The sequence below is a fragment of the Chiloscyllium plagiosum genome, unplaced genomic scaffold (assembly GCF_037043375.1).
Source record: "Chiloscyllium plagiosum isolate Xiang-an unplaced genomic scaffold, Cpla_swu_hap1 HiC_scaffold_2, whole genome shotgun sequence".
Lineage (NCBI taxonomy): Eukaryota > Metazoa > Chordata > Chondrichthyes > Orectolobiformes > Hemiscylliidae > Chiloscyllium > Chiloscyllium plagiosum.
This window is the reverse complement of record NW_028270140.1, coordinates 56,158,454-56,185,371: the sequence shown is the minus strand read 5'-3', so window position 1 is coordinate 56,185,371 and position 26,918 is coordinate 56,158,454. Positions and strand designations below refer to the sequence as shown.

General features: G+C 40.0%; 1 protein-coding gene across 2 annotated transcripts in view; it reads left to right on the top strand.

Moving 5' to 3' along the window:
* The first annotated feature begins 8,324 nt into the window (after positions 1–8,324).
* The window catches only part of LOC122562011 (nuclear factor 1 B-type-like), a 637,597-nt gene continuing 619,003 nt past the window's right edge, over positions 8,325–26,918 (top strand). For both annotated transcript variants that reach the window (XM_043714413.2, XM_043714404.2), the window contains exon 1: positions 8,325–8,420. In XM_043714413.2, coding sequence (XP_043570348.2) covers positions 8,325–8,420 — 96 coding nt within the window. The remainder of the gene's footprint in view (positions 8,421–26,918) is intronic.

Here is a 26,918-nt window from a genome sequence, read left to right as displayed (position 1 = left end):
TAACAATTGGTGTCATGTCGGCCCAGATAATGTATTGAAGGTGTTTGCTTCCTTGTGTGAGGCTGTCTGTGCCACAATGGTCAGACTGATTCTAATCTACAAAATGGATTTACAGAATCTTACATAGATTCATGCAGTTTTTGAGCAAAGTAAAATGTAATCCTGCAAGTACAAATTCACCCCACAAATATATGTGAGTGTGTGTGCATGTGTGTGTATATATATATATATATATATGGGGTGTGGGGGGTTATGAATGTCTGTGAGATTGTGTGTATGCATGTGAGCATGAATGTAAAGGGGTATAAGTCTGTGAGAGGGTGTGTGTATGGGCATGGGAGCATATGTGTGAGCATATGAGAGAGGGTCTGCGTGAGCGTATGGGTCTGTAGGAGAGTGTGTGTGCATGTGTAGGAGTGTCTGTGTGTGCATCTGTCCATGTGTGTGCATCTGACTGTGTGTGTATATAGTGCAATGGGGTCACTTGTAGTGTACATGAACCCAAGGTCCCGGTTGAGGCCATCCCTGGGACCTTGGGTTCATATCACGCTATGGTGACCCCATTGCACTATACACACACACCATACACTCACGCAGACCCTCTCTCATAAGCTCACACATACACTCCCACAACCACACACTCACCCTCTCACAAACTTATACCCCTTTACAATCACACTCACAGACATACACACACTATCTCACAGAAACTCATAACCCGCACCCACCCCCCCATACACAGATACACACCCACATGCACGCATACGCATATAAGTTTGTGGGGTGGATTTGTACTTGCAGAATTACATTTTTCTTTGCTCAAAAACTGCATGAATGCATGCAAGATTCAGTAAATCTGTTTTGTAGATTAGAATTAGTCTGACCATTGTGGCACAGTCTTACAGAAGTCAGCTTACACCTTCAATGTATTATCTGGGCCACCATGGCACCAATTGTGAAATTTTACTTGAGAATGTAACTTTTTAAAAAGTTTTGTGATTTAAATATGAAAGAACCGAAACTAACATGGTCATTCTAAAAGATGACAGACTTAACAAACAATCTTTTTCAATACATATTTTCAGTTATAACACACTATAAACTTTTGCCACAAATTCTGTGTCTTACAGTCTTATACTCCACAACCACCTGATGAAGGAGCAGCACTCCGAAAGCTAGTGCTTCCAAATAAACCTGTTAGACTATAACCTGGTGTTGGGTGATTTTTAACTGTGTATACCCCAGTCCAACAGTCCAAGAGAAGCTTCCCTTCACTTCACTTGATGAAGGGACAGGGCTCCAAAAGCTTGTGATTTCACAAGCTGGATTATAACCTGGTGTTGTGTGACTTCTGACTACATCCACTCCAGTCCAACACCAGCACCTCCACATCTTAACTGAGAGAAGTAGTGAATAATTTGAAGGTAGTACCAAAAACAGAATGAAGTCCTTATGATGATTACTCATTGATAGTTAAATCTGAGTAGACATTCTACCCGTGTCTACGTGGGTTTCCTTTGGGTGCTCTGGTTTCTTCCTGCAGTCCAAAGATGTGCAGATAAAGCAGATTAGCGATAATAAATCATCTGTAGTGTGCAGGCTAGGTGAGTTAGTCATGGGAAATGCAGGGTTATGGGGATGGGGTGGGTCTGCATTGGATGCTCTTTGCAGGGTCGGTGTGGACTCAATGGGCTGAATGGCCTGCTTCCACATTGTAAGGGTTCTATGAGTCCTGTGACACTTCATCAGATATTGCCAGACCTGCTGAATTTCTCTGGTGCTTTGCTTTCTCACAAATTTCCAAAATCTGCAGGTCATTGTTTTCATAAAAAATTCTTAAATTAGAATGGGCTATTTGTAGTAGCAGACCACATCATAACAAGACCTGGTGTGTGGAAGTTCTAAGGACATGTGAGAAGATGCTCAAGCCCTGAAATTGTTGAACTCAATGTTAAGCCCAAAAGAGTTTCCATACAGAAAATGGGGTGCTGTTCTTCCAGCTTGCCCTGCATTGAGGCTCACTGGAATACTGCAGCAAATCCGAGAAACAGATATTGGCCAGGGAATGTAGTGGTGTGTTGAAGTGGCAGGCTACCAAAAGCTCAGGATCATTTTTCAAAGAGAATGTAAGTTTTCTGCAAGGTGGTGACCCAGTATGCAATTCACCTCCCCAGTGTAGAGGAGACCACATTGTGAGCAGCAAATACAGGATACTAAATTTATTAAAGTGCAGGTAAAATGCTGCTTCACCTGGAAGGTGTATCTAGCACCTTGGATAGTGAGGAGGGAGAGCTAAACCGGCAGGTGTCACACCTTTGTGATTGCATGGAAAGGTGCCATGGGGATGTGGGGAGGTGTTGGGAGTGGAGGAGGAATGGGCCTCGAAGGAATGGTCCCTGCAGAATGCTAAAAAGGGAAAAGAGGGAAATATGTGTCTGGCAGTGTATCACACTGGAAGTGGCAGAAATGGCGGCTCATGATCATTTAGAATTTGTATGTTGGTGGGCTGGTAGATAAGGATGAGGGAGACACTGTAAATTTTGTAGGAGAGAAGAGAGGGGTTGAGGCTAAAGTGCAGGAGATAGGCTGGACATGGCTGAGGACTCTGTTGACCATGGTTGTGGGGAATCCTCCACTGAGGAAGGCCCACATGTCAAAGTTGGTAGCATTGGAACAGATGAAAAGGAGACAGAGGAATTGGGAGAATAGAATTGTGTATTCACAGGGAGAAGGGTGTGAGGATGACGGTGGGTTTGTCATGAATATTAATGTACAGCCTATCCCCAGAAATGGAAATAGAGATGTCAAGGGAGGGAAGAGAGCAATCGAAGATGGCCTAAGTGAAGGTGAGAGCAGGGTAGAAATCGGAATTCCTGAAGAAGGGCTCATGCCCGAAACGTCGATTCTCCTGCTCCTTGGATGCTGCCTGACCTGCTGCGCTTTTCCAGCAACACATTTTCAGCTCTGATCTCCAGCATCTGTAGTCCTCACTTTCTCCTAGGAGGCCAGAGTATGACTAGAATAAAAAATAGTCCACGTTACCCACAAAGAAACAGGCATAACTGGGGCTCATGTAGGTACCCATGGTCACAACTTTGACCTGAAGAAAGTGGGAGGGGTTAAAAGACAAGCTGTTCAAATTAAGGACAGGCTCAACCAGGCAGATGAGGGTGGTGGTAGATGGAGACAATTCAGGCCATTTTTACAGGAGAATTGGAAAACCCTGAGACCATGCGGACCTGGGATGAAAATGGAATGCACGTCCATGGTAAAGATACAGGAGGCCATGAACTGGAAATTCTGAAATCAACATTGTGTCAGAAGAATCAAGGATTCCTGGGAAGGGACTGGACAAGGGATAAAAACATCAAGTCAAAGTAGGAATGGATGAGTTCTGTGGGGTAGGAGCCGCAGCAGGTAGAAACAATGTTTTCCTGGGCAGTCCTGTTTGAGGATTTTGGGAAAGAGATTGAAGTGGGCTGTGCAGACTTGGAAGACTATTAACTTGGTGGCTGTGGAAAGGAGATCACCAGATGAAATGAGATGACTGACTATTGTGGACACAATCCCTTGATGTTCCAGGATGGGTCATGGTCCAGGGGAGATAGAAGGAGGTATCTGAGAGCTGGAACTCAGCCTCTGCACTGTAGTGGTTACATCAGACAACAACAGCACCACCCTTGGCAGCAGAGTCAATTACACAGTCAGGATTAGATCTGAGTTCACAGTGCAGTCAGTTCAGAGGGAGATAGTTTGGTATGGGTAAGCGGGATGGCCTGCAGAGAAATCAAGGCAACTAATGTCATGTCAACAGCAGGAAGGTTGTAAAGAGGCATGGGTATCTCTAATTTTGTCACCCTTTGTTCCTTAGTGTCTAAGAAGAAAACATGTTTCTGGTTAGAACATCGAATGAGACAGAAGCTAAAGTGGTACTCAGGGTCAGGTCAGCTCTGGGCCAGCGTGAAGTGGTGTTGATGGAGATACAGGTCACTGAGTGTGGATCTCAGGATGGTGAGAAAAACTATTTGATGATCGTTGTATATCACATGGATACCAATGATTCTGGGTGGATTCAAAACACTAATTGAACTTGAGTTGGAATTCATGTGAAGCGAGTCTCAGCCAGAGGCAGTCACTGAGGAATGTGATGTGGTTGTGGAGCAAGTTTTGGCTAATACAATGTCAAGCAACAGAAGTGAAAGGAATGATGAATAAGGAAAAAAGATCAGAATAGAAATCCTGTCAGATAGAGGAGTAGGACTTCTTCAAGGTGGACATACCTGGAAAAGATGTGGCAGTGAGTTAAACACTAATGAAAATGCCAATGAACCATGAATGCTGGAAATCAGAAACTAAAACAGAAATTGCTGGAAAAACTCAGCATGTGTGAAGTGAAAGCAGAATCAACATTTTGAGTCCGGTCCAGTTTTGAAGAAGGTCAATGGGCTCAAAAAATTAACTTTGTTTTGTCTCTACAGATGCTGCCAGACCTGCTGAATTTCTTCAGTGATTTCTGATTTTGTCTGTTAAAAACATTGAGAGACACTAGAGCACATCAATTACAACTTGTCTCTTAGAGATTGAATGAAGGGGAAAAAAGGTATCAATTGGAAGTATAAACAGAGTTATAAACTGATCACACTATATAGAGTCAGTTGATAAGCAACTTTATAATTTGGAGCATTCCAATTAGGTATTTGTATAGTCTTCTAAAACAAATTGAAATGCCTTTATTGACCAGAATTACATAAAGGTTTGGTGAAATACTTGCAACACATCAATAAAATCTGTTAATTCAATTCTATTAACTTTTACAAAGACCCATTTAGTAGAGTCCTACTAGATTTTGTTGGACCACTATCTAAACCCAGTTATGGATGTTTCCTTAAGGATAGTGTAAGGTGGTGGGTCTCGGTGGGATGCTCTTCGGTGATAAATTTGATTAGTAATTTCTTTGGCTTAGAAATAATGACCCAGAGTTTCCCATCAAGCTCAAACCACGAACAACAAAATACACAGTTAGCGGCCTTAGATTTTTCTGAGTGATTTTCTAGTAGAGGGAAACATGCGAAAAAGGTGGTATGTTGGTAGGTGGGTCAGAAGAATGCTGGGAAGAATGTCATGTGGGTATCACATCAAGTGGGTAGGTTGCCAGCTAGCATAAAGTGAGAACTGCAGATGCTGGAAATCAGAGTCTAGATTAGAGTGGTGCTGGCAGCATCCGAGGAGAAGGAAAGTTGACATTTCATGGCAAGTGGTAGGGTGGCAGTTGAGGAGAGTCATAGTTTGGAAGAGTGACAAGTGAGTAGATTACAGGCAGGTCAATTTGACAAGGTAAGGTGCCAGCGCTGAAAATATGTTGCTGGAAAAGCGAAGCAGGTCAGGCAGCATTCAAGGAATAGGAGAATCGACGTTTCGTGCATAAGCCCTTCTTCAGGAAAGATTGTAGAAGGGCTTATGCCCGAAACGTCAATTCTCCTGTTCCTTGGATGCTGCCTGACCTGCTACGCTTTTCCAGCAACACATTTTCAGCTCTGATCTCCAGCATCTGCAGTCCTCACTTTTTCCTCCAAGGTAAGGTGCCAGGTTGGTGAGATGAGAAGTTGGGTCACTGGATTAGGTAGTGGTAGGGTGGGTTGAGGCAGGAATCCGGGAGTGAAGGCGAACAGTCAGCGGCGTACTTGGCGGTCAAGGGAGAAGTCATGTGGGGAGGATGAGCAGGTGTTAGATTAATGTTTACACAGTTGAGCATTTCCCAGATAATAATCCTGGTGAGTATCTCTGAACTGTCTGAATCTTCCACTCCAATCTGACATCTTTTTTGGTAGGTCTGGAGGAGCCTGGGAATTGTCTGTGGAAATCCCACAGAGAGAACATGCATGAATAGCTGAGGATCTCCTTCCAGGGTCCATTCAGTTTCTTAACATCTGGATACTAGAATTGCATAATTATTATTGCATTATTTGAATAGAATTAGAAGCTTTATTGTTATGCATACATAATTGTATATTCAGAATTCCACATCATTCACCAAAGCACTACAGTGAATGATGATTGTTCCACAACACACAGTGAATTCTGGAGAATTACACTCTCAGCTCTAATATTCATGTCTAAAAGTGTGGTTCTCTCAGATGTCTGGTGATCACACAGCATAAGAGTAGCATTGGACTAAACAGACCAAAACATGCAGATACATGATGATTTTATTCCACAAGGCTATCTTTCACTCACTGAGCTGTATTAGAGAGTGGAGAGAAAATCAACTGGGTGCATGCTGCACAATGCTGTCACTTTCATCACTTGTTTCTTGTTCTGCTGTGTGTTGGGGTGCTACAAACATTTGAGGGTTGTCTAACCAACCTCAGTCTGCTCCAATTTGTATCAATTGACTTATAGTTTTGTTTATGAATCCTTCACAAAACTGCAGGTTGGTTCAGTCAGACGCATACCAAACAATCTAATACTGTCAGACATGGTTCAGGCAGGGACTTCTCTGCTAACTCAAAAATGAAATCAAATTGACCCATATTCTAGCTTTCTTCTAATAGCTATCCTGTCATGTTAATGTATTCTCATTTCTCACTTTTAGTACAGTCAGAGATAGAAAATTAGACAGGTGGTATTTTTGTGATCCAGAATTGAGTTAACCATAACAGATGTAAAAACAAATTTAAGGGTCTATTTCTCACACTTTTTCCTTGATGAAATACATCAGGTGATTGATAAAGATCCAATTGCAAAAGGATACTTGTTTTCAGAATGATAAGGTCTGCTTTGAAGTGCAATATTTCAATTGCTTTCTGTAGCAAGTAATGAAACTGTTCTGTGGACTAATATTTGTAAAATGGCTCTTTATTTCTAACTTCTATTAAAGTAACCAAAACTATTTTTTTTGATTATGTCAATGAAAGTTTGCTAATTTCCTCATGATGTATTCTGGTTTGATCTGGATAGCATGCACACAATACATATTTAGATAATTCGTATAGGATTAATTTGTGTGGAGATGACTTTGAAGACCTATATTTGCCACACTTTATGACTCTCCCTGTCAGTGATATACTAGTTTTGTATTAAGCTCACAATACCACACCAACATCTTACCCTGACGATTGCACTTAACCTTCACTGAGAAATTAGCTATTACCATGTCCTGTTTGCTTTTTATTTATTTTTGCTACTATTATGGGGAAATATTACTCATAAATTGTAGTAAAAATGAAAGGAGTTCATTAACGCAGTCATGGTTAAAACAAACTCCTCAGCTTAATTAGTCTGTGTACACATTGCTTCAATGAAAGTTGAAACCAAAAGCACATTACTTTTACATTTGAATTCTCACAAAATAAGACACAGTAAAAGTAAGATATTAAGAGCTGACCACTGACTGTGTGCATCTGGGATTAAGGTGGGAGCTCTGTTCACTGGCTGCTTTTCTTTTGGCACCTGCTCCTATTCTGAGGAAAGCCATGAAGTGCTGAATATAGCAAACAGTTAGATTTATTTTTTATGCATCTATTTATGAAACTTGGCAATTCAACCTGCAGAAACTATAGGGGTGTGAAGAATGGGAAGCAAATTGACAATACACACATGCACTCACAAACGTACACATATATATACTCACACACAAAATAAGTCTCTGTTTATCTTTGTGCATATAGCTAGCCAGAAGTTCAAAAATAGATTAGGTCATTCTGCAGGCCATGATAAGGAGCTATAATGTTGTTTTCATCTCATTTTAACTTCTGCTCAAACTAGTTCCATTTGTCACCTCCATATACAAAGTAGTAACCTTTGGTAAAGCAATGCCAGGTACAGCTGGAACTGCTACTTGTGTGTTCCCAGCTGAGCATATACTCTGTTATCTGAACCATGTCTTGTCAGTGTCACAGAAAGTCCTATTTATTTGTGAAGGGATATTAATTCCAGACTATTAAAGCCTCACTTTGCCTTATCGCCTGCATCTCGCAACAAATCTAACAATAAACAGAAGACAGGCATGCAAAACAAATGTGGACAGTTTGGCTTGAACTCCAATGAGCTACCCACTCACAAGAATTTACACACATAAAGCTATTGTCAGATTTCCCACCCACCCGCAACCCCCCCCCCCCCCCACCCCCCACCCCCCTCACATCTACCCCAGATGCAACTCAAAAAAGTCAGATACTTGTCACTATATCTGTAAGCTTTGGACATTGGGAGTGAGGACGTTGTTCCCATGATGCAGCCCGATAAGGATTGGCCTACATGTGGCCCAGCATGCCACTGCTAATATTTCCCTGATTAGGTGTCTTATCTTGTACAAGCTGCATCAGATGAAGGCTGCTGACAACGTAATGGCTGGGAAAGCAGCGGACGGCTCCATAAAATGGCAGCTGTGTTATGATATGTCAGCCAGGACTTGGTGGATGGTGAGTTGGCAATGATGTGACTTTTGTTTTGTTAAAGTATTTCTCCCTCCCCGTTTGTAACAATTGAAGTGTTAACAGACAAAAAGCAGAAGCACACAATTTCTGAATAAGTTGGAGCTATGTTTCCGTGATACCTTCCCTCCCCACTCACTCATGGAGCAGAATACTAGAAGGCTTTGTTTTATCTTCTGCTGGCGCACAGGACTTTCTATATTTTCAGCAAGCAGAAAAGCTTTCTTCGAAAAAAAATAGCAAATTTAACTGTGTGCTTCAAATTGGCTCACACAAATGAGGACTGGGACTGACACAAGTCAGAATCCCAAGTGTTATAACAATTTTAATTAATTGCTCCATAATTATTTGACTCATTTTTGGGTCAATATGCTTCCTATTTTCTTTGCTGTTTTCGGCAACCCACCCACCGCTCCTCCAACTCTCCCTGACTCGCTCTCTCTCTTTCTCTCTCTGTCTCTCATTCTGAAGCCACTAGTAATGAACTTTACAGGAACTGTGCTGTACAGCCACTCGTTCTATTTCCAACAATGCACCCTTATGCTTCACTTAATGTAATGTGCTTTCCTTTATAATGAGAATGGTATTCAAACCATTGATAATTAATATGCTGTTTGGCCTCATTATTTATTTGTTAATGAGCCCATGAATATTCAGCCTGGTTGTCTTTGTTGTTGCAAGGCAGCTTTAATTATTTGAAGTTCACATAACCTCAAAAACAAAGTCTAATATTTGCTAAAAAAAGCACATTGAAGTTTGACATTGGTCAGTAGCAGCAGATCATATTTTCTTTGCATAAGCAATATGTTACATTTTCTGCATGTTCTCATTTGTAAATGCAAACAATAGTCCCTTGTATACTCACTCCGATTGTGAATGAAGACCTTCTGCTTGCTGACATTCCGTTATGAATATTAATTTCACTTTTAGGCTTGCTTTGTCCACAGGAGTAATTTTCCAATTCTTTCTGATTGAAATTGCGTGTTTGCCTTGGTAATTATTATGCTTACTGCATTGCCTGTTTTTCAAAATTAATATATTGAGACAATGGGAACTTTATTCCTGTCCACCGGTTAAGGAAAAAAACAAATGGGGCATGTAACCAAATGTCTAGGTGAAATGTATCTCTATGACTGTTACCTTCCTGCACTGTTCTGCAAAAGATTGGTCTTGTTTTTATTAAATGCAGTTGGTATTGTGCTGCTCAGGGATTTTGGAATTTGGAGCATTGGGATCTGTGATTTGAGGCTTCTTTCTGTTTCATTGAATACACACTGTTACGTTGATTAAGTGCTTGTGTAAAATCATAGATAATGTGGAGAAGAGGATCTAACTGCCTGTTGCTAGTTGAAGTGCCAGAAGAAATTGTTGCTATTCAACACAATTTGTATGGAAGTACTAATAAAAATGTCTATTTCTGTGATGTAATATTACTCTGTTTTGAACTCCTTGTGCTTTTGAGGATTCTTAATTAATTGGGCAATTGTTTGGATTTTTTCCTTTTCCTTTTGAAGATGTTTATCTTTGAATTTTTTGACAAATGTCAGGGGTAACTGTACATATCACACTTTGCATGTGGTAGACTTTTCTTAGATATTGGAGATGTGACTTTATTTAAATCAGTGCACAATTCTGAAATGCCCTCTACAATAAAATTGTTACCGCTCTGTTGACAAATTGTTCAAATTTCATTAAGTATTTAAGAAAAATGTTCTATGTGTGTTTGACATTATATTAGATTCACAGCAATTTTGAAAAGTAAGTAACCTTGCTGTTTCCACTTAGAGTACTCGTTTATCAAAAGTCCTTTTTTTCAAAATGAATGTTTGCACCCTTGATGTGGACTGAGCAGCAACTGTCCAGTTTGACTTTTAATTTTTATATAAATTGTGAATTATGTTGTTGTTTTTCTAAACATATCAACTTCACTGAATTTGGCTTTGGAATAACAGAGTTATAATAAAGCCCTGTTGAAAACTTCAGCACTGCCCATTAGTACAATCTTGCTGATCAGATCGTCTTCTAATGAATATGAATTGGGAACAATTTTTCACTGTCAACAATTTCGCATGAAATTATCTATAAAACAGTGTTTTGATTTGAACTATCTACTGATTCAGGCCATCAAATAGTTTGGCAAAGAATGACATTTCTCAATAAAATCAAGTTGTGAATTATTTACTTCTAACTGAGAAATTTAAATATTTATTTGTCTTGTATTAACTAGCATCAGGAAATAATTTAAAAGCATACCAAGCATTCAGGTTGCTAAGAATTTAGTAACAATAATAATAATATTATTATTTATATTTATTTTGCATGTGACAGCATGTCAACCACTTTATACAGTGTATTATATTTTAGTGGCTATTTTGCAGACAACGGTGACACAGTGGTTAGCACTGCTGCCTCACAGCGCCAGAGACCCGGGTTCAATTCCCACCTTGGACTGTGTGGAGTTTGCACGTTCGCTGTGTGGGTTTCCTCTGGGTGCTCTGGTTTCCTCCCACAGTCCAAAAATGTGCAGGTCAGGTGAATTGGCCATGCTAAATTGCCTGTAGTGTTAGGTGAAGGGGTAAATGTAGGGATATGGGTGGGTTGCGCTTTGGCGGGTCGGTGTGGACTTGTTGGGCCAAAGGGCCTGTTTCCACACTGTAAGTAATCTAATAATATATTTAATCATGATTCTCAATCTCAAAATCCTGTTTTTGTATAAAATATTGTTTGTTGAACAGAATTTATTTTTCAGTTTTCTAAACTTTGCTTTATTTCTTTTTGTTTTTGCTCAATGTTTTATCAGAAAGTAGACAAAAGTTAAGTATTGCACATGGTTAAATTATTTTTCAAATAATTTCCATTGTTAATAATAATCTGTAAAATCAGTAAACTATGGCTTGCCTAAATAATATATTATCAGTTAAACATATTGATTTTCCATATGATTGCAATCATATGGAAAATTTAAGTTAGTCTGCCTTTGGTTAATAATATTTTCAACTTGCAATTTAAAACATACACACATGTGCATGCAGTCAATTCTGTTAAAACGCAGAAGTTCCTTTCTCATGGATTCATAGAACACAGAACATAGAACAATACAGCGCAGAACAGGCCCGTTGGCCCTCGATATTGCGCCGACCTGTGAACTATTCTCAGCTCGTCCCCCTACACTATCCCATCGTCATCCATGTGCTTATCTAAGGATTGTTTAAATCTCCCTAATGTGGCTGAGTTGACTACATTAGCAGGTAGGGCATTCCACGCCCTTACCACTCTCTGCGTAAAGAACCTGCCTCTGATGTCTGTCTTAAATCTATCACCTCTCAATTTGTAGTTATGCCCCTCGTACAAGCTGACATCATCATCCTTGGAAAAAGACTTTCACTCTCTACCCTATCTAATCCTCTGATCACCTTGTATGTCTCTATCAAATCCCCTCTTAGCCTTCTTCTTTCCAATGAGAACAGACCCAAGTGTCTCAGTCTTTCCTCATTAGACCTTCCCTCCAGACCAGGCAACATCCTGGTAAATCTCCTCTGCACCTTATCCAATGCTTCCACATCCTTCCCAAAATATGGCCACCGAACTGAACACAATATTCCAAGTGTGGCCGCACTAACGTTTTGTATAGTTGCAGTATGCTATTGCGGCTCCAGAACTCAATCCCTCTACAAATGAAACCTAACACACCGTATGCCTTCTTAACAGCACTATCAACCTAGGTGGCAACTTTCAGGGATCTATGTAAATGGACTCCAAGATCCCTCTGCACATCCATACTACCAAGAATCTTTCCATTGACCCAGTACTCTGCCTTCCTGTTATTCTTCCCAAAGTGCATCACATCACATTTAGCTGCATTGAACTTCATTTGCCACATCTCAGCCCAATTCTGCAGTTTATCTAAGTCCCCCTGCAACCTGTAACATTCTTGCAAACTGTCCACTACTCCACCGACTTTAGTGCCATCTGCAAATTTACTAATCCATCCACCTATGCCTGCGTCTAAGTCATTTATGAAAATGACAAACAGTCGCGGTCCCAGAACAGATCCTTGTGGCACACCACTAGTAACCAGACTCCAGTCTGAATATTTTCCATCAACCAACACATATTGCCTTCTTTCAGAAAGCCAGTTTCTAATCCAAACTACTAAATCACCCACAATTCCATGCCTCTGCATTTTCTCCAACAGCCCACCATGTGGAACCTTATGAAAGGCTTCACTGAAGTTCACGTATACCACATCAACTGCCCTACCCTCATCTACATGCTTGGTCACCTTCTCAAAAAACTCAATGAGGTTTGTGAGACACAACCTGCCCTTGACGAAACTATGTTGACTATCTGGAATCAAATTGTTGCTTGCGAGATGATATTAAATCTTATCTCTTATAATCCTTTCCAAAACCTTTCCTACAACAGAAGTAAGGCTCACTGATCTATAATTACCTGGGTCATCTCTACTGCCCTTCTTGAACATTTGCAATCCTCCAGTCCTCTGGTACTAAACCTGTAGACAATGACGACTCAAATATCAAACCCAAAGTCTCTGCTATCTCTTCCCTGGCTTTTCGGATAAATCCCATCAGGCCCAGGGGACTTGTGTACTTTCACTCCTTCTAGAATTGATAACACCTGTTCGTAACTAACCTCGATCCTCTCAAGTATAATATCTTGTACCTCATTCTTCTCCTCTACAATAGTCTCCTTTTCCTGAGTGAAATCCAATGACAAATGTTCGTTTAGCACGTCTCCAATCTCCACAGGGTCCACACTCAACTTCCCACTTCTGTCTTTGATTGGCCGTATTACTACCTTAATCATTCTTTTATTCCTCACATACCTATAGAAATCTTTAGGGTTCTCCTTTATTCTATTTGCTAAAGACTCTCTTTGCTCTTCTTAACTCTCTCTTTAAATCCTTCCTAGCTGATCTGTAACTCTCCATTGCCTCATCTGAACCATCTCGCCTCATCAAAACATAAGCCTCCCTCTTCTGTTTAACAAGAGATGCAATAGTAAACCACGGTTCCCTTACCATATCACTTCCTCCCTGCCTGACAGGGACATACCTATCACGGACACGTAATACCTGTTCATTAAACCAGCCTCACATTTCCATAGTCTGCATCCCATGCATTTTTCTACCCCTTTCTATGCATCCTAATTCTTGCCTAATCACATTATAATTGCCTTTGCCCCATCGATAACTGTTGACCTTTGGCATGTACCTATCCCTTTCCATGGTTAAGCTAAACGCAACTGAATTATGGTCACTCTCTCAAAAGTGCTCACCTACAACTAAATCAAGCACCTGGCCTGGTTCATTACCAAGCACCAGATCCAGTGTGGCCTCTCCTCTTGTCGGACCTTCTACATACTGTGTTAGGAAACCCTCCTGTACACATTGGACAAAAACTGATCCATCCGACGTACTAACTTTATAGTATTTCCAGTCAATGTTGGGGAAGTTAAAGTCCCCCATAATGGCCACTCTGTTCCTTTCACTCCTACCCAGAAGAGTGTTGCCAATCCTCTCTTCTACCTCCCTGGAACTCTACGGAGGCTTATAAAAAACTCCAAGCAACGTGACCTCTTCTCTCTTGTTTCTAACCTCAGCCCACACTACCTCAGGAGACGAGTCCTCGTCAACAGTTGTCTCAGCCACCGTTATACTATCCTTGACTAACAAGGCCACACTTTCCCCTCTTTTACCACCTTGCCTATTACCACCTTCCCATGTTACACAAAAATTGTGTAATAGCAAAACCATTAAAACTAATAGCACCAGAATCATGTTATAAACCAATACTTGCTTTAAAAATTCGCACTTTAGAAACTTTGTCCTCAATTCGTCAATTTGCACTAATGAAACGCGCGTTATAGCGGAACAACCTGTACTAGTATCAAAATTAATTCTTGTCTATTGCCTTGACCATTTTTTTGATGTTTTAACAAAAGTGAAGTTTCATGCAGGGTGCTTTTATTTCAAGGTTGTTAAACTGGTGTTGGAAAAACATGAAATTCTACCGATAATTTCTGTGTGCATGTGCTTGCACATGTAACATTTGTATCGATATGTCTGCATGTAGTTGTAAGGATCAATTGAAATCTTGAGATCACTTAGCAAAACAAAAATTAACTTGTCAAAATTGACAAAATGCAATTTATCTGGATCTCAGATAGTTTAGGAAAAACTTTAATTTGTACCAGTTTATGCCTGTTATTAGAAATGTAAAGAACTAAATTGTGAAGGAAGAATGTTTTCTTTATTCAAGCAAACTTCATTACTAATGAGAGCTTAAATTTTATTAAATTTAATTAATTTCAATGAGTTTCTTTTTATACTTGGCTGATTTAGTGCCACAATTTGTAATGCTCCAATATCACTCCCAGAACTTTTCCATGCCTATTTGCCCAGTCCACGCTATATCAACAGTTCAACTTAAATTAAGAGTTTTGGTTTATTTAAGCATTGCAATTCCAGGAGTATATTACATAATAAGAGGTGATGGTTTGTTTATTTTCTCTAGAATACAGATCACCACATTATATCATTCACAGCACTATCATTGATATTGATCGTTGACTTCCAGTAATAACCATTTATTGTCTTAAGTTATGTCTTCTCCATTTTCAAACTTATTGGAAGATCCTGTGATATATATTAGTAGTTTGTAGGCATGTCTGATTATTTTGCTTTTTTAAAGTTTGTTTATTGAATATAGGATTTGGAGGTAGTTGGCTCGGCTAGCATTTTCTTCCCAACTATAATTGGCTAGAGTCGAAAAGTGCGGCGCTGGAAGAGCACAGCAAGTGAGGCAGCATCCGAGGAGCAGCAGAGTCAATGTTTTGGACATCAGCCTTTTATCAGGAAAGGGCTTATGCATGAAATGTTGACTCTCCTGCTCCTCAGAAGCTGCCTGAGCTATTGTGCTTTTCCAGCACCACGTTATTTGACTCTGACTCACCAGCATCTGCAGTCCTCACTTTCTCCTAATTGGCTGGAGGGCAGTTAGGTCTGGAGTCATATTTGGGCCAGACTGAGTAAAGATGCCAAGCTTCCTTCTCTAAAAGATGTTAGACTACCAGATTTTCTTTTTATATAGCAATCAACATGGTTTTCATTAGGCTAGTATTTGTTTCTAGCTTTTTTTACTGAATTCAAAGTTTACCATCTGCCCAAATGTAATTCAAATCCATATCCCCAGAACCTTAGTCTGAGATGCTGGATTACTAGTCCATTGATATTACCGTCATACCATGATCTCCTCATTTATGTTAAATGCAATCTGTAAATGATTTTGTTAATATTCAGTCTTATTGAATGACTATCATTGTAGCTCATTTATGTCTTTATATATTTAACATTTAATATCAGGACCTTTAATCAAAAGGGTAGTTTTTCTTTAATAAAAAAAGGAACTTCTGGAAAGATTATATGATGATAAATAGCTTGCCCCATATGCTATACGACTCAGTGACCCTGACATCAGTTTTCAGAAAGAGCTGTAACAAATTATAAAGAAATTCAGCGATCTAAGTACACTATACAATGTACACTGTTGTTTTTCTAAGTAGCCACAATCACTGCATTTGGAGATAATACCACCTGCAGAGATATTTTTGAACCATATGATACTACACTGCAGAGACTCAATTCTTGCTTAACTCTTTCATGTGGCTGCTTACAATTTAGGATGAAATTCAGCATTGGAACTATCAGTTTCCCACATCAACAAGTGAGTTGCATTCATAACTCTTTTTTACCCCTTACCATCATATGTACTGATGTAGCAGGAATGCTGTCCAATATTCACAAATCAGTTTGTACAGCATACTAATAGATCAAGCCAAATAAGATTGTTCCAGAATAACATCAATCAGTAATGTTATTGATCACCTCAGGCGACTGACTGTGTGGAGTTTGCACATTCTCCCTGTGTCTGCGTGGGTTTCCTCCGGGTGCTCCGGTTTCCTCCCATAGTCTAAAAATGTGCGGGGTAGGCCATGCTAAATTGCCCGTAGTGTTAGGTGAAGGGGTAAATGTAGGGGAATGGGTCTGGGTGGGTTGCGCTTCGGTGGGTCGGTGTGGACTTGTTGGGCCAAAGGGCCTGTTTCTACACTGTAAGTAATCTAATCTAATAAAGGCTCAGTATAATCTTGAAAGAGAATCTAGATCTAGATGTCATTGATTAAAAGGTAGGGTGTTGATTTAAAATAGAGAAAAGGTGAACCCTTTTTCTCTGAAAGTTGAAAATTTTCCTGAAAAAGTGGTGGAGGTAGAGTTCTTAAATATTGTTCAAGCAGAGATGGATGGATTCTTGTTAAGCAAGGGAATGAAATGTTAGCACGATAGGCATGACTTGAGGTCACAATCAAATCAACCATGATCTTATTGAATGATAGAGGAGCGCTGAGTGGCTGAATGGTCTACTCAAGCTCCTAATTAGTGTGTTTTTAAGTAAAAAGAGTTTGGGCTCCGTATATTGATTTCTGCAATTATATGCTTCAATATCACTTTAACAACTGGGGAACTAATGTGTTCTTTATAGCTTAGCTAATCTATATAGATCACAACATGTGCAAATTCGAGTGAATCTTGGCTCTTGATTGAGATAATTCCATTAAATCTATTCAATTTATTAATTTAAAAATTGGAACTGTAAGCCAAAAGCTGCTGCGCTTGTCAGTTTGGTAAAGATATAAGTCTGAGGCCATTATCTCAGAGAAGCTTGCTGTTCTATGCAATGACTTACAAATTCCACCCTTGGGTGACTGTCTGTATGGCATTTGCACATTCTCCCAGTGTCTGCATGGCTTTCTCCCCACAGTCCAAAGACATGCAAGAAAAGGGATTGGTCCTGCTAAATTACCCATAAGGTTCAGGGATGTGTGGTTAGGTGGGTTAACCATGGGAAATGCCGTGTTACAGGAATAGGGTAGGGGCTTGGGTCTGGTTAGGGTGCTCTTCAGAGTGTAGGTGTGGACACTTTGGGCTGAATAGCCTGTTTCTACACTGTAGGGGTTCGATGAATTAAGTCGAAGGTTCTGAAGAAGATTCACTTGACCCGAAATATTAACTCTGTTTTCGCTCTATAAATGCTGCCAAAACTGCTGAGCTTTTCTAGCAATTTTTGCTTTTGTTTCAGATTTACAGCATCTGCAGTTCTTCCAATTTTTTTTCAGGAAAAATCGTCATCCATTTGCCAATAAGTTGAGGAAAGTTGAATATTACTGAAAGTAGTACATGTTTGTGAAACTTTTCATCTTGAATTCATCAAGACCTATTCATCAAGAAAAAAATCACAGCAATTTATTCTAGATGATGATTGGTAGGAAAATCAGCATTGATTTTCCTAAATTCTTCTTCACAGTGTCACTTGAATGCTTCAGAAATCTATCTTGGTACTATTAGATATTGGATTTATGCTCTACTGTTTGAAAGTAGGATGTGGCATGTAAAGTCTAGGGTAAGCCTGCCCACTGTCGACCATCCTACCCACCTACCTTGTCCATTCTGAAATATTAGTGAGCATTGTTGAGGACTTCAAGAGTTGGGGTAGATGTTTATATGATGCATTGTATCCAGCAACTTTAGCTTCAGGCAAGAGTGTACATACTTTGTGAGCCCATGGGTCCATTTGAGGCATTTGTTTCTCCTAGATCATTCTCCTTTAATCATCACTTTGTCGTCCGTGCCTCTTGAACCTGGCTGACCTGACTACCTGTAGTTCCAACTCTGGCCACTGCTCCCACTGGAGCTGCTGTTGGAAGTACAGGGCTGCCAGGTTTCTGATTGAGTGGCAGGTCTTTCTTCCCATAAACATCCAATGGTAGGCATCTCACTGAACCACCTAGCCACTTCCTGGCTCTCTTTGTTGGTGATGTAGCCATTATTGTGCCTGGCCTTGAACCATCTCTGGCACTTCCTGTCCAGATGCACCAGCCAGGCTCATTGAGTATGTTTGACTCATTTTGAGGTGAATGCTGACTTAATGTAGGCCAAAATCTGTGTGACATCATCTTTGTGGCCAACCCTGACCTAACCTGAGAACTGCTGACTAATAAAGAGGCCTGTATTTTGCATCGACCAATTCTTGGCTCCCACAGTGGAAAACTTTATCCTCAATCTTTTCTCTGGTGACAACTTCACATTGTTGCAGCTAAGTCTCTGGTCATTCATACATACTTAAGAATTTGCACCTAGGTACATTTGTCCCTAAGATGGCATTGTAAGTGGTGATCCTGCAACCTCCTATCATTATATATGTTCTCCCCCATCAACCTTCACCCTTGCCCTATTTTAATTAAACTTGAGCCAACTTCCCCAGAGCCATCAATCTGTCCCTTAATAATACGTGACTCTCTGTTAGACTCAATTCTTCAGATCCTATCAGTGACTTTTCCTCTCTTAAGACTAGATCTTCCCTTAATCAAGCTTGATTTTCCATCTGTAGCTATTGACATTCCCAATATTATCCAGCATTCTCTTTCTGGCCCTCATGATCCCTCATTTGTTTAAAACTACTCCTTCTCGCTTTTTCTGTCATCCATATCCTGATTCCAGCATAGGCAACACCCTTTTCTCTCCTTCTGCCAGTCAACCATGTTCCAAGCCCCTTGCACAGGCAACATCTTCTTTTCTACCTTTGCCTATCAGCTATGTGCCAAGTCACTGGCACAGGTAGCTCCCTCTTGCCCTACCCTCGCCTCTGTCTTGCCCAATTTCCTAGCACTGCCATCAGTTAACCTCAACTAACCTCCTATCCTGTGACCCATGAAATGCCCCCATAAAAGAAAAGCAGTGTTCATTCCATCAGGAAGGCTACTTCACCTGCTGAACATCACCTTTAGCCAGTCATGAACCTGAAACGATAAGTTCCTAATTTTCTGCAGAGTTAATTGCTAAGATATTTTACTATTTAAACTTCATGATATGCTAATACATGAAAAAATAGGTTACTGTTGCTTGCAATTAGGAAATATGATCTGCCTTCAATCCACTGAAGCCTTAATTCCCTATTTGGTTGGCAAAGAATGGCAAATTATGCATTATGTGAGTAACTGTGACTATCCACTTTGGTAGCAAAACCAGAAAGATAGATATTAACTGAATGTGAGAGACTGGGAAAGGGGAGTTGCGATGAAACTTGGGTGTTCTTATGCACCAGTTGCTGAACGTGAGCATGTGGTTACATCAGACAGTACAGATGGGAAATGTTTTGTTGGCCTTCATAGCAAAGGAGTTTGAGTACAGGAATAGGGTGTCTAATTGCAATTCTACACACTTGGAATATCATGTGCAATTTTGGTATTCTTATCTGAGAAGGATGCTCCAGCCATGGAAAGACAGTGCAGGCTTGAAGAGCCATATGGCTTGCTCTAGCTCATATTTTATATGCCCCTATGTTTCTAGGTATCTGACATATTGCCTCCAACATACCAGTGTTCTCACCAACAAAACCAACTACCATTTTACAACAACATGTTGTCTCAGGATCAGCAGGCTGAAAAAAAATCGAGCCAGTTGGTCAGCAACCAGCACCAACGCTGTACTGATGAATCAAACCCAGCAGAAAATTGAGTTCATTCTCAATATTCTCAATCCAATATTCTGTGTATTAATTTGGTGCACTTTATAGCATTTTACAACAGCTCTGGAACTAATGATTCAGCACATGCTCAGTTTGTAGTTTTGTGCTTATTGAAGTAAGAACATAAGAAGTGAAGAAACTGGCGAACAAGAAAATTCCAATTGGAATAGCAAGAAGTTCCCTTTGTGAATCAGGTGCAATTTGCTCTGCCAACAAGGTAAGCCACTTGTGAAAAGGAAGCAATCACACATAAGCCGATAATGAAATAAATTTCTCTTGACACTTATGTATAATCAAGGGTAGTAATCCATATCAAAATCCACACTTAAGTTTTTTTAACTTGTTTCATCTACTGTCTGCTATAATTGCAGACTTTTCGAACCATGAACAAGTCATAGAAATATTAAAGTTAGGAATGACCTTTTGTGTGCTTTTGACCTTTCAATCCTGCTCCAACTATTCAATAAGTCCTCTGTTTGTGATCTCAGCACATTTTCCTGTGTGCTGTGTACCCATTCTCCCACCCTGAAATCTTCTTTGACTTCTTTTCCCTCTGTTGAATTTGGTCTCGAATAAATTTAATTGATTTAACCCCCATTAATTTCTGGGGAAGAGAATTCCATTAACCAATGGAATTCTGAGAAAAAAACCTTACTCCTCATCTTTGTCTTAAAAACTGGAACTCTTATTCAAAAACTGCATCTCCTTTTTCTGGTGTCCCCCACAAGAGGAAACATCCTCTTGATTTTAACCCTATCTATTCCCCCAGGATTTTATTTATTTCAAGAATTCTCATTATTCTTATTCTCATGAGACACTTGCTCACATTCTCATGAGACAGCTTATTCTTTTTCCCAATAGGTATAAAACCTTTTCTTATAGGATAAGCCCTTCACTCCAGGAAAGATTTGAGTTGACATAATTTTGTGGTATCTATTTAAATAAGAAATGAAAAAGAGCCATTTGTCTTGCATAGTTCTGCATATTGCTAATCATTGGTAATGATTATGGTGCCATATCACTATTGTACACGAACATCTTTATTGTTCCCATATCCACAATTTAGTCTTGATTTAACAAGGAATGTTACCTACAGAGTGCAGTCCATTTCCAGCAACAGGATGGCTTACATAAGAAAAACTAAGATTCAAGTTTTTGCAATGGCAGAGGGAATCTCTTGACAAGGCAAAAAAAGTGATAGCTCCCTGATTCCAGTCATCCAGCTCCCAGGCAACTATTGCATTGGTAGAGATTTATTTTGAACATGTACAGTTCATGAGGCCACTACACATATGAAAGTGCAGCAGCCTTCAAACAGATGCAATTTGCAAAGTATGATCTCTAAAATGCAACTTGAGGGCTTTACACTTTTTCAAGAGAAGGTTTAATCTTACCACAGTTTCTTGGAGAGAGTAGGGTACTCTATCAGAGACATCCATTGCTAACTTTGGGAAAGTTCAAGTGAGTCTTGGTTTGTTTAAAGTAGACACAAACATGCATAAAAAGTAAACAAATTTAGGGAACTGTCAAGCTGTCATCAGAATTATTATGCTATCAATGGAGCTTTCAAGTCATTTAAATCTCCTGGCATTTAACTAATGAAAGAAATCTGAAGTTCAGAAAAAATATTCGCTATTTCATTCTTCTTATTAGTATACTCCTGATGGCTATTATGAATGGATTTATTTTGCATAACTGATTTCACAATTCATTAGTATCATAATGGAGTGCCTGTCCACTGATTGACAGCTTCAAATATTTAGTGTGGGACTATAAATAGAAGTTTTTGCTTTAATAAGTGCTAAAACATTTAGAATTCTTAAGGGGCTTGACAGGGTAAATGCTGAGAGATCTTACCCCTCATGAAAGAGTCTAGGAGCAGAGGACATACCCTCAGAATTAAGGAGTGCCAATTTATGACTGAGAGGAAGAGGACTTTCTTCTCTCAGGGAATTGAGAGTCTTTGGAACTCCTTGCCCTTCATGGGAGATTCTAGGAGCAGAGGACATACCAGGGATGGCACAGTGGTTAGCACTGCCAGGGACCTGGGTTCGATTCCAGCCTTGGGTGACTGTCTGTGTGGAGTTTGCACGTTCCCCCTGTGTCTGCATGGGTTTCCTCCGGGTGCTCTGGTTTCCTCCCACAGTCGAAAGATGTGCAGATTAGGTGAATTAGCCATGCTAAATTGCCCATAGTGTAAGGTGCATTAGTCAGAGGGAAATGGGTCAGGGTGGGTTACTCTTTGCAGGGTCAGTGTGGACTTGTTAGGCTGAAGGGACTCTTTCCAGACGGTAGGGAATCTAATCATATCTTCAGAATTGAGGAATGCCAATTTATGACTGAAATGAAGAGGATTTTCTTCTCTCAGAGGATTGAATGTCTTTATAAATTCCTTGCCACGTGAACTGTGGGGGCAGGGTCGTTTTATATATTTAAGGCTGAGATAGATACTGATCTCATGATCAGGAGGGGATTCAAAGATCATGGGATAAGACCAGGAAAGGGTATTTGAAGAACTTTTAATGTATTGAATGGATTTTTATCAATTAGTGTTTTGTTTAATCTGAAGTCAGCAGTATATTTAGGACATAATTTTATTTCATCTCACCATGGCTCTTGAAAATCCCCCATAAGGCCATAACAAATAGGAACAGGAATAGACCATTTAGCCCGTGATTCTTCTCTGTCTCTCATTATAGCTTATTAGGATTATGGTTGATCTGACACCCCGCACATGCACTTTCCTGCTTTCTCCCCATGATCAAGAAATCAGCATCTATCTCAACCTTAAATACAAAAAAGACCGGCTCCCACAGTTCACTGTGGCAAGGAGTTCCAAAGACTCTCAATTCCCTGAGAGAAGAAAGTCCTCTTCCTCTCAGTCATAAATTGGCACTCCTTAATTCTGAGGGTACGTCCTCTGCTCCTAGACTCTTTCATGAGGGGTAAGATCTCTCAGCATTTACCCTGTCAAGCCCCTTAAGAATTCTAAATGTTTTAGAATGTTTTAATAAGATCTCCTCCCTCAAGACAGCAGGGTGGCTCAGCGGTAAGCATTGCTACTTCACAGCACCAGGGAACCGGGTTCAATTTCACTCAGGTGACTGTCAATGTGGAGTTTGCATATTCTCCCTGTATCTGCATGGGTTTTCTCTGGGTGCTCTGGTTTCCTCCCACAATTCAAAGTCATGCAGGTTAGGTGAATGGGACATGTAAATTGCCCGTAGTGTCCAGGATTGTACAGGCTAGGTGGATTAGCTATGGGAAGTGCAGGGTTACAGGGAAGAGAGGGCAAAAGGCGGTGTGATGCTCTTCAAAGGGTTGGTGTGGACTTGATGAGCTGTATTGCATGTTTCCACACTGTAGAGATTCTATGATTGCTCTAAAGTTCAATGTGCAGAGTTCCAACTTGTTTAACTTTTGCTCATAAGATAAATCTCTCTATACTGGCAATCATCCTAGTGAACCTTCTCTGAAATGCCTCCTATGAAATAATATATTTTCTTTGGTAAATAATCCAAAGGTGCTCTCACCATCAGCTTGTGTAGTTGCAATAAGACTTCCCTACTCTATATTTCAAGATTCCTGATTACCTCCTGCCTTTGGTCATTGGATAAATATATGGATGATAATCGGATAGTGTAGGTTAGATGAACTTCAGATTAGTTTCACAGGTTGCTGCAACATCAAGGGCCAAAGGGCATATACTGCACTGTAATGTTCTATGTTCTGTGTTCTAAGGAACCAACCAGATTGAGGATCTAAACGTGAATCTAACTTGGAGGCAGGGGTCATGATTAATGTGCAAATTAAGTACCTTGTATCTGTCTTTACCAAGGTAGAGGACTCTGTAGAGTCTGAGTGCATAAGGTGAGACCTAGGATGGGCTAAAACTTTATTAAAAGTACATACTCTAAAGAATGGCTGAAAATACAATTGATAAGTAACAAGGACTGGAGGGGATACATGCTGCAATGCCTAGGGAAGTAATGCTAGAAATCATAATTTTTCATTCTTGTTGAAACAGAAAAGTGGAGTCAGAGGGTTTAACCTGAGGGTCCACATGTCTCAGGTGAGGAAAGACTTTGAGAACAAGAAGCCTTCAGAGTAATCTCAGCTGATCAGCTCAGTTGGCTGTTCAACTCTTAAGACATGAAAACAATATCACAAGTACCACCCTCTGGAAAAGGTAACATTGAGATTGTGACTGAACCTTCAATATTTTGAAGTCTATGTTCATCATAAACATTGGAAACAGTGATAAATACTGGTCATATTCCCTGATTTTTTGTAGAGAAACTTCAAGCTTGAAATGCAAAATTATTTCGACCTGATTTCGAAATTGTTCATATTGCTGGAAGGATAATTCTTGATAATACATATTTGTGAATGTAATTAAGTTGTGTTATTTTAAGCTTTTGTGAGGAAGGATAACATGCAGTTTTATAAATTTTGCATACAGAACGCGTGAAGATGAAAAGGATGGTAACTCTCTTGTGCCTACAGTACATTTATCATATTTACCTAATGAAGGAATTCCTTTAAATATTGTGCTTCATCTCTTTTAAGGTTGGAGGCATATAAAGGATTGCAATGTTTTGTTTTCCCCTTTTGTACCTTTAACCAAAAGATGAAGTTAAACTGCAATATAGCTGAAAATACCAGGAGAGGTTTTGCAGCTTGAGGATCAAATGTGATTGTGTGGTATACATTTAGTTGCACAAGATTGTTATTTTTTAGAGAAGTGAGGTGATATTTTGAAAGAGATCCACACCAGACATCTTTCAATTATGGAGCAAACTGCCTAATTTTGAATTGGATCTACTGATGATTGTTATAGAGCTGTGAGTGCAGTGTACTCAGAGACATCTAGAAGCACGCAAAGAAGTAACTTCTTTCACTATCTATTGCTTTTTTTATTGACTCATAAGATGTGGATATCACTGGAGGCCAACATTTATTGCCCATCCTTAGCTGCTTTTAAGAAGGTGCTGGTTATAGAATCATAGAGTCATACAGCGCAGAAACAGACCACTTGGTCTGAACACTCCATGCCCAGCATAATCTTAAACTAAAGCAGTCTCACCTACCTCCTCCTGGCCAATATCCCTCTAAACCTCTCCTAGTCATTCACTTATCCAAATGTCTTTGAAACATTATAATTGTACCCACATTAACCACTTCCTCAGGAAGTTTATTCCACACATGAACCACCCTCTCTGTAGAAACTTTGATTTTCATGTCTTTTTCAAATCTCTTTACTCTCACCTTAAATATGTGCCCATTGGTCTTGAATCTCCCCATCCCTGGGAAAAGACAACTACCATTAACTCTATCTGCACCCCTCATTATTTTATAAGCTTCTAGCAAGTTGCTTTTAAATCTCCTATGCTCCAGCCTATCCAGCCTTTCTCTATAACTCCAAACTTCCATACCCAGAAGCATCCTGGTAAATCTCTTCTGAACCCTTTCCAGTTTAATAATATCCTTCCTATAACTGGGTGACCAGAATGGAACACAGTATTCCAGAAGATGCCTCCCAAAATCCTGTACAACTTGAACATTATTTCTCAACTTCTATACTCAAATGGCTGAGCAATGAAGGCAAGCATGCCAAATTTTTTTAACCACTCTGTCAAAATGTGATGGAAACTTCAAAGAATTATGTACGTAAACCCTATAGGTCCCTCTCCTAAACAACCCTACCATTAACTGTACAAGCCCTACCCTTGTGTGTTGTATCAATACCTCACATTTATCCACATTGAACTCCTTCTGCCACCTTTCAACCTATTGACCCATTTAATCAAGATCGCTTTGTAATCTTTGAAAACCTTCTTCATTGTCTACTATGCCACCAATTTTGGTGTCACCTGCAACTTACTAACCATGCCTTACATATTCTCATCCAAATCATTTATATTAATGACAAACAACAGAGAACTCAGAACCAATCCCTGTGGAACACAGCTGGTGACAGGCCTCCAATCTGAATTTCTGTCATGCATCTCATAGACAGCAGTGGTGAGCACTACAGAATGTCGGTGGTGGAGGGAGTGGATGCTTGTGAATGTGATGCCATCAAGCGGCTATTTTGTGTCAGGCTTCTTGAGTGTTTTTGCATCTGCACCCATCCAGGCACTTAGGAATATTCAACCACAATCCTGATTTGTGCCTTGTAGATAGTAGGTAAGCTCTGGGGAAACTGGAGGTGAGTTACCCACCGCAGTATTCTGGGTCACTGAGCTGCTCTTGTAGCTACAGTGTTTATGTGATGATTCCAGCTGAATTTCTGGTCAACTCCCCCCCCCACCCCCAGCAGAGTTATCTCCCCCCAGGAGATTCAGTGGTTGTAACACTGTTGAATGTTAAGGGATGGTGGTTAGATTGTCTATTATTGGAAATGGTCACTGTCTGGCATTTGTGTGATGCAAATGATGCTTGCCCAAGCTGGATATTGGTCAAAACTTGTGGCATTTGAACATGGAGTGTTTCAGTATCTGAGGAGTTGCAAATGATACTGAACATATAGTTCTTATAGATCTTATAGTCAGAAGTTAATTTATGATGCAGCTGAAGATGGTTGTGTCTAGGACATGACCCTGAGGAACTCCTATAGAGATGTCAGGTAGCTGACATGACTAACCTGCAATCGCCACAACCATCTTTCTTTATACCAGAAATTACTATAATCAGCAAAGTTTGCCCTCTGATTCTCATTGATGCCAGTTTTGCAAGGGCTCATTGAAGCAACACTCAGTTGAATATGACATTAACTCTCACTTCATCTTTGGAATTCACCTTTTTTGTCCATGTTTGAACCAAAGTTGTAATGAGGTGAGGAGCTGAGTGGACCTGGCAGAGTTCAAACTCTGTGTAATTGAGC